Raw genomic sequence first — 10000 nt, forward strand, 5'->3', positions numbered from 1 at the left:
CGAACGACAACAAAAAAAGATTATGCTATTTAATATCGTATTTCATCAAAGGGCAAATAGCCTTACTGCCCGATGATAGAATAAAAAAACTTAATCAGCAAGTTGTGACCTTTGGTGACCTATTTCTAAGAGGAAACTCGGGTTTGGGACGTTAATGCACTCCTGTACTTGCCAACGCCTGCATTATCCGCACTAGTTGTCTTTGTCCGGGACGATAATGGAATGCAATTTTGTCCCCGCTGGCAAATGATTCTATTTGCTGGGGAAATATCTGGGGAATTTCCCTTTTTTTCTTTTGGTTTTTCAGAGAGTGGTTTTTTTTTTGGGTGATTTTTTTTATTGTGGGTTGGGTGTGTGTGTGTGTGTGTGTGTGTCGTATATGTATACTTACTTATGGAATTCTGCTCATCTCTTTGGCTTTTGGAACATATTTATGTACATATATAGAAAATTCTATATGATAGTATATAGAGATATAGGCCGAGATATATACATACATACACACATACATAATCTTATAGATTTATAATATATAGTATTATCTATATAATATATATAGATAATATGTATAAATACATACATACAGACATATTGTTAGATAGAGATATATATATATATATATATATATACAATATATAGTATATATATATATATATATATAATACATACATACATATCATACATATTTGGTATATATAGATATATATATATATATAGATATATATATTATAATATTATATATATATATATATGTGTGTGGTGGTGTGTGTGTGTCTGCTGTGTGTGTGGTATGATACTTACTTATGAATTCTGCTCATCTCTTGGCTTTTGGAACATATTTATGTACATATATAGAAAATTCTATGTCAAACAGAGAGCGTAGATATTTTAAAACTGCACTGAGCGTTCTACACGCCAATTGGGGTAGTGACGACATCGCCTTTATAACATATTGCAAAACGCCGTCCTATTTTCAAGATCATCCCAGTTGTTTTCACGGCTGTAGCTCATAGTCCGGAACAATAGCCAGGGGGGATGATGATACCCGATAAAGAGTCTGCTGTTCGCATTTCGAAATGACCCCTTTCATTAACGTGTGGAGTGCAGGCGCCCGGTGACAACCTAATGTTTTTGATCTCATGAAAATTCTTGTTTATTTTCGACGGGGCCGTTTCACTTAAGGGTCTGATCTTTTTTTGTTATTTTATGAATCTTTTTTTTTTATACCTTGGGGTATTGTTGTATTTCTGCAGGCATTTGAATGAGTGATATGTGATTTACGTGTGTGTTCGATGTATATATATATATATATATATATATATATATATATATATATAGATATATATATGTATATATATATATATATATATATATATGTATATATATATATATATATATATATAATATATATATGTGTGTGTGTGTGTGTGTTGTGTGTGTGTTTATGTATGTATATATGTATGTGTGTATGTGTGCGTGCCTGTGCTTTTGTGTGTATATAAACACACTGTAATAGCGAAACCCGTTCGAACAATAACATACCCACCAACATAAAAGCACCAACATAAAACCTGCCCGTTTTATACTTCTATAATTATCATAAACTGAGAAAAAACGAACTTTCCTATCTCGTATCCTTTACGTACCAACTGAACCAAATCATGAAACACATTCCCAGAATCTATTTCTCGCCCGGAATTTATTTCTCACCTGAAATTTATTTCTTACCTTGAATTTATTCGGAAACGTCTCCAGAGTGAACCTGGAACGAGTTGCCAGGTCGGAATTATCGTGTATTTTATGGCGGCCGGCGGCAGTTTCCCTCGCGTCGTAGCTATCAATAAAAGGAAAGAAATTGTCTTCATACAATCCATTGAGAGAATTCATGGCAAGGCTAATACTAAATTGGGAGATGCAAGGACGAGAGAGAGAGAGAGAGAGAGAGAGAGAGAAAGTAAGAGAGAGAGAGAGAGAGAGAGAGATTGCACCAATATAGTAAACTTAATGTTATACCTGATAATATCCTGTAAAATATCCTAATACTTGAGAGAGAGAGAGAGAGAGAGAGAGAGAGAGAGAGAGAGAGAGAGAGAGAGAGAGATCATATAGTTTATATGAATATTGATGACATTTACTAGAAGAAATATTTAAAAAATGTAAGCTATAAATACTAGAAAGGAAATGAATGTCTGAGCCAGTTTAATTCAGATTGATAAAATATAAGTTTTTCTTTCCTTAAATTGTATATATCAAGCTGAATAAAACCCCTTAGCTTCTAAAGAATAATCTGGACTCAATCATGTATCTGACAGTTCCATTTCTAAATAAATAAACTAATATGTCTGCATTTACTTACGATGTAATTCAAAATTCACCCAATGTTTATATAGATCCTTATATAAAAACCTTATAAACATAAATAAAAAGGACAGATCTGTATTGTACGATACTTACCAAGATGATTTTCATAGAAAGCGCGATGGTACTTGCTTCATCAATAGCAGCTTTTAATCATCGTACAATACAGTTAAATCCTTTTTTATTCATGCTTTCATGTTTAATATGTCGTTTCTATTCGTTTGTTTAGAAAAAACTAGTATATTAATGTCTATGTCTAGATTAAATTTACTCAGTCAACTATTTTTAGCTTAAGAAATTCAATTCAAGGAAAGAGCATTAAATGTTTTCTTTATTTGATGTCCGATACATATGAAGTTAATATGGTTATAGGACAAGATAGTTCCAATATTAGACCCTTCATTCATTTTAATTAAATATTCCTCTATTGATTAAACCTAAAACTATTAAGACCTTTTTCTAAGGAAATACCCCAGTGATAACCTTCTGCCAGCCCTTCATGAATAACTCTTGCTATTCGTCTACTTTTAAGATAAAAATATTGAGAAATTCTTCAATGGGAAAATCTTATGAATAACCTTGCAAACTACTTTATCCAGCAGTTCAAAAGTAGACTAAAATAGGACACAAGTAATATAGGAATAACTAAATCATTTTCAGTTAATATTCAACAGAATCAATACACAAAGTAAATATACACAATAATTCCCAAAGGGAAGAATCCACTGCATTACCAAAGAGAGAAAACACCTGGCATCACATTCCACCAGACCCTCACCTGTAGAAAGGTTTGGTGACTTGATCCTTATACCAGAGAATCAGGAGGGGCCTGTCTCCCGGGGGGAGGGGGATTTTGCAAGGGAGCTTAGCCTTCTCCCCAGCCAAAGTCATCTGCGATGTCGTTGTCATAGCTGTAAAAGGGGAAGAGGGAAGGGAGAAGAATATGGTTTATCTTAATGCATTGCCAGGTGTGGATTTTCCAATTTTTTTTTTTTTTTTCGTGGGGTTATTTGTTGGGAACGTGGGTTTTTTGTGCATGCAAGAATATGGTTTATCTTAATGCATTGCCAGGTGTGGATTTTCGATTTTTTTTTTTTTTCGTGGGGTTATTTGTTGGGAACGTGGGTTTTTTGTGCATGCACAAATTCACACTGAAATACGCACGCGTACTCTAAATTTATATATGTATATATACATATATATATATATATATATATATATATATATATATATATAAATATATATATATATATATATATAGATAAATGTGTGTGTATGTGTGGGTGCTTGTGTGTGTGTGTGTGTGTGTATCTTCTAGCACCACTGCTCAGTACAATGATTATTGACCCCTGTCATTTTATTGCTTTCTCTTATAAACTGTAGAGCTTGTCCCACAAATTCGTAAGATTCATTAATCAATTGTTTTACATCTTTTTAATCAGATGCACACACACACACACATATACATACGCTCTGCTGCCCTTTCCGAATAAGAACACGTGATCATATAAATCAGCATAAAACACGTGAGGATTCTACATTACACGTGACATGTGTACCCAAAAAGAGACCTCTTGTCTTGACATTGTTTCTGGGTTATGAAAATCACGGTTGATCGAGAGCCCTTGACATATGGGGATGCCCTTAGTGACGACGTTGATATGAAAGAAAGGCAAAGAATGGTGGATATGGATATTTGGAAATAAACACCGTTGGAGTGTTTATTGATCGCTCGCTTGATGACACTGTACCTGCGACACTTAATGTGTCAGGAAGAAAATAATTTGAAATAGGACGCGTGAAACATGCTCACTGAAAATGGAGATGGTTAATAGAGGATCAATAGCAAAACTCATTAATGAGGTGGAGATGGAAGCCATTTCGAGCGATGATATATGAGTGGAGTATTTCTCATTATTTTTAAAACATTGTCGAATTAAGTAATATAAAGTGGTGGAATGGTTCTACCCTTGGAATGTTTTTCTTTTTTTATATATTTCATCTATATCTGATACTGACTCGATGTTATTTATGTCAGTAATAAATGAAAATAATGATTTCTACATTAGTTACAATATATTTTATGCTGTCTTCCTCATGGTATATATATATTATATAATATATTATATATAATCTATATATATATATATATTATATATATATAGTAAATATATATATACAATATGTTTGTGTCATACATATATTCATACATATATACATACACACACACACATATTATATGTATTTAATATAATATATATATATAATATATATATATATATATATATATATATATATATATATATATATATATGTGTGTGGTTGTATATATATCAACGCAACCATCATCTCACCTGTAATGACGTTATCCTGACCACTAATACATAACCCAAGGCTGTCAACATTTCATTTTCATTGCGCAATTACATGCACGAATGATTATTTCATTCCAAGGTATCATTACGTACCTAGCTTTGGTAGCTTTCCAAAAAAAAAAAAATGTCATATTCATGGTAAACCCGTTCTGGCTGAGCCGGACGTCAAAATTCCTGATTACAATATCACTCAGGTCTCGGAGAGGAAAAGGGCTTAATTTGCATGTAATATGCGCACGTTCCCGGAATGAATTTGTTATTTCCCAGTCCCTGATCAGCGATGCTGGTTCTTTCACTGGTCAGGGACTAGCGCTCGGAAATCATGTGGAAATGGCCATCCTTTTTTTTTTTTTTTTTTTCTTCTTCTTTTTTTTTTTTGCCATCGGTACAACCGTGAACTCGTGTTTACTGAAAGGCATATTAGAATAGGAATTCATATATTTCCAGGCTCTCTCTATGCGAGTGGGTATCAGATCTACGCCAATTTATCTTTGTGGGCGTTGTCTTGGAATTGCGAGTCTATTTTCACTACTTATTGAGAGTGGTATAGCAAACTAGGAAAGTCTTTTTTTTTTTTTTTTTTTTAAGATACAGCCAAGCAAATTTTTGTTATATTTTGAATCCTATTATTTTACAAAAAATAAAACTTTAATACAACAGGAACAATATATGACATACATACACATACACAAATATATATATAAATAAAATATATATATATATATATATATATATATATATATATATATATATATATATATATATATATGTGTATATTATTTTTAAGGGATAATAACTTTACATATTGCTTTTCATGTGTATAAGTCCTAATCCCAATAATGAGTAATTAGTCATAGATGATTCTAAAAGACGAAGACCCTTTAAAAAAAATCGATTTCTGTTTATTTTTCCGCTACAATATTTAGTGAATTAATCGAAATAAGTTAAAATGAAAGGAAAGAAAAATGATTTGGTTGTTACTCATTTTACTGTTCACTCGATAATTTATTGATATTTTGTCAAGTTGCTGTATACGATTACGAAGCCCTGTTGCCGGTGCAAGACATATAGGGTCAGTGTGACCTTAAAATAGTAAAGGGATCATTTAAAGATGCCGCTGTATTTTAAAATGTAAAGGAAAGCTATTTCGGTAATTGACATTTTTAAGTGTCACTTGACCGGCTGTTTCAGGGGTGGAAACGAGGGTTTGTATACCCTTACAGCACTTATAGTCCGCACTGAATCGAGGGTATTTGCTGGCATGAGCTCAACATCATCGAAAACCAACAAACGTTGCAATGAAAACAAACGTTGATAGCAGCGCGAGTCTTGATATGGTGAAAGAAATCGAGAGTTACGTGTTGGTGGAGAGATAAATGCGGATGCTTCTCCAAACGTAGTAACATTCATGATGTGAAAAGAGCATCCATCCGTCGGCGCCATTAACCACCTCCGATCCTCTTTTTAAGTCTCATCGATTCATCTCTCGAGAGACGCCCGAACACCCCAAAACAGATCCAGAAGGAAAGAAGTGTGGCCTCTTCCCTCCCTCCCTCCTTCCCTCCTTTGGAGGGCAAACAAACGAGAGTCTGAAAACACCGCCATCAGCCTCTCTCTCTCTCTCTCTCTCTCTCTCTCTCTCTCTCTCTCTCTCTCTCGCTTGATAGAACTAAACTTTCGCTGATCCCGGTAAATGACGACACGTACACGTGAAGAAGTCATCTTGGAATCCCCAATATCACTCGCGGGGTTTTCGCTTCCATTATACCTGCGCCTCGTAATATCCTCCTGGATGAGATATTATCTCTTCTTCTTCTTCTTCTTCTTCTTCTTCTTCTTCTTCTTCTTCTTTTCTTCTTCTTCTTCTTCTTTTGTTTATTCCTTTTCTTTGATAGTATTTTCTCTCTCTTATTTTGAGGCTCGAGAACTGTCTTCTCTTTGCGAACTTTTTTCCCCTTATTTTTTTTCAGTCTCTCGGTGTATTATCCGGCTGATTTAAAATTATATAAACCGTGTTTCTCCTCAACATGAAAAAAATTAAACGTTGAAATAATATCTATTTTCGGTGGTGTTGCATAAAAAAATTATCTAAAACATTTAAACAGCATCACTTTCAGGGGTCTCTGGGACGTAATAACACGAATTGAAAATGACATAAGCCGTGTCAAAGACACTCTGCTTGATTCTCAAGGGTAAATATACCAAGTGCTTTGGCTTTAACCTACAATACAAAATGGGCATATTAAAAGATTTTTTTAGAATATAATTTATAAAAACTCAATATAATTCATAAAAACTCAATATTGTCAAAAGGCTTTGCTGCAAACAATATTGCAGATTAATATTGCAGATTTAACACGAAACGTTACAAATGGGTATGGCTAATGTTTAAAATACAAAAATATTAATTATCTGAGAAATAATTTAATGGCGCAAATCCCGTTATAAACTTGACAGTCATCTACATAAAAAGAAAGGCAACAGGAAGATTTGTAGATACTATTTGCTAGAAATCTCACGAAAAGAAGATAATATAGATATACGACAGGGCAATAATTAGAAATTATCAAACTTAAATATCTTGAATAGGATTAAATACCCAAACACCTAAAAACAAAAATCCTTTAGGGGAGGGTGAAATGATTATTTCTATATTACGTAAGGGAAAAAAACGGTTTTTTTGTGTGTGCGTGCCTAGAAAATGGAAGACAATAAGTTAGCGGAAGAATTATATGACAGTTAAAATAGCAGCAAAGAGGACAATACTTTAGACGAACAGAATATATGACTCCATGTTTTCCAGACTCTATGGAATCTACGAGGAGCTTTCTTGGCCTTACAGAGTCTGGGGAGGTCTTCTACACAATAGACTGGCTTGGATTAACACCCCCTCTACTGATGACTACTTGTGTGCTTATACGAGGCCTTTGTATGATAATGGTGTTATTTGATGGTTTTTTTCCTATTCTTAGGGAGGAGTTAGAGGTCGTTTTAGCCATTCTTACCTAAAGGACTCGCTCAAGTAGGGGAATATTTGGACAGGCTTTTCTCTGTTAATATGATGAGATTTTCATTCATAGTCTTGCCTGTTCGTGCGATTGTGTTTTCTAATAGAAAGGTACACACACACGCACATACACACCACAAACCAAACCCAAACACCAAACACACCATACCACACAACACCATCACACACACACATATATATATATATATATATATATATATATATATATTATATATATATATATATATATATATATATGATATATATAATATAATATATATATAATAATATATAATATATATATATGTGTGTGTGTGTGTGTGTGTGACCGTATATATATATATATATATATATATATATATATATATAGTATGTATATATGTATATATATATATATATTGAAAATATGAAAATATGTATAAACAGAATTATTTGACCTCTGATATAACAGTTGACATTTATACGTGAAAAATCAGTCTGTAAAATGGTAGAGTAATCCACTTCCAATCTAAGCACAAAATGAAATTCTGACTGAAATATATCTTTGAGTATCCTGTTTAATTACAGTAAAATGATTTTGAAATGTTATGTCGATCTATTGTTATTATTTTATGAATTTTATCAGCTCGAGGTTCCAAATTATTTTTTGAATCATACGAACCCAGGAGATGAAAGAAAGTTAACATATATATATATATATATATATATATATATATATATATATATATATATGTGTGTGTGTGTGTGTGTGTGTGTGTGTGTGTGTGTGTGTGTGTTTGTGTATAAATATATATATATATATATATATATATAATTATATATAGAATATATATATATATATTATACATATATGTGTGTGTGTGTGTGTCTGCGAAATCCTTGCATCATGATTACACTCATTATCATGTTTAGATCTCATGTTTTTTTGTAAGTGAGATTTTACGAACGAACTGTGTTATAGTTAAGTTGATAATTCAAAAGTGCTAGACAATATAACAATTATATACATTATTTCCATATTTACTTATGAGGAATTTGAGAAGATATATTATAAGAAAGACATAATATGAATTAAGTAAATTAGTTAAATGAATTTTAAGTATGACTCACGCTTGAGTTCATAAGCGATGATCGCGTTGGGGAGAAGGACAAGAAGAGCGAGGAATCCAAGTGCCATGAAATGAACCTTCTCGCCCCCACCATCTGAAGAAGAAGAAGAAGCGCAGTTCCTGGCGTCCTCCTCCTGGTGGTCCCTCCGAGGATCTTGAGCCTTCCTTCTAAGAGGCTCCAGAATTCCCCTCCGAGGCCTGGTTTGACGATGCCGTCTCGCTCCGCCGAGGGGATTCCTTCGAAGCTGCGGGTTACTCGAGGGCTGCTGGGCCTTATCGCGACTCTGAGGGCATGGCCTTCCTCTTCTTCTTACAGTTCCTTTTTCCGCTCCATGGGCAGCCAGGAGGCTCATAGGATCGTAGAGCCGGACGCGGTATGTGTCGGAGAACAACACACGGACCAGGATGCGCAAGAGCGACTCGCACAACAAATACGACACAGAAATAAGCGATGCGAATGTTTTCATAAGTGGGACGAGGAGAGAACAACAGAGACTGCCGGGGAATTCCACTGACGCAAAACGACCACAATGGGGCGAACACTCTAAGGGTTTGGATATCGGAGAGGGAGTGGAGGGGGGTAAACACGGCCCGTCCAGAGAACACGGGTTTGGGGAACACGATGCACTGCTATTCAGACTTGGGGTGAGTGGCGGCGGCGGTCGACTGGGAGTACTTTCGAAAACGTTTCGCTTAACGGAAGAGAAAGGCCATGGATGCTTATCTGTCTTTTGATATCAAGAGTTCGACTGCACCTGCAACGTTTGTACATCATATCTAGTCGTGTGCGTCGGATAAGCCCTCCTCTCCCGACACTGCTCGAAACAGATTATGTTTTTCAGACGTTCGAAGGGAAGGTTTTTGGTGGGCCAAGCGAGCGGGTTGTTCTTGTTCCTGTTTACTCTCTCTCCTGGTATGTGACTGTCCGTCGTGGTTGCTTCCATCTTAGCACCATTATTATGCATTCTTTTCCTCAGGGTAGCGCTGTCAATGATCACTGCACAGGTGATTGTTAATCATCACAAACATTAAACTAAATAAGAACGTGTTTTTGTCCCGTGCGGTTAACTTCATTGTTGTAAAAATTCTTGGTGGTGAGAGAGGCAGAATCTAATAAGCTTGCAGTTCCTTCAATACGTCATATCATTCTG

General features: G+C 34.5%; 1 protein-coding gene across 1 annotated transcript in view; it reads right to left on the minus strand.

Moving 5' to 3' along the window:
• Nucleotides 1-10000, minus strand: part of LOC135201135 (uncharacterized) — a gene marked incomplete in the record, with an annotated part of 74673 nt that overhangs the window by 30366 nt on the left and 34307 nt on the right. Inside the window, 2 exon segments of the mRNA XM_064230013.1 lie at nt 3137-3269; nt 8851-9997. Coding sequence (XP_064086083.1) covers nt 3137-3269; nt 8851-9316 — 599 coding nt within the window.

Source organism: Macrobrachium nipponense, chromosome 28 (genome assembly GCF_015104395.2).
Source record: "Macrobrachium nipponense isolate FS-2020 chromosome 28, ASM1510439v2, whole genome shotgun sequence".
Classification (NCBI taxonomy): domain Eukaryota; kingdom Metazoa; phylum Arthropoda; class Malacostraca; order Decapoda; family Palaemonidae; genus Macrobrachium; species Macrobrachium nipponense.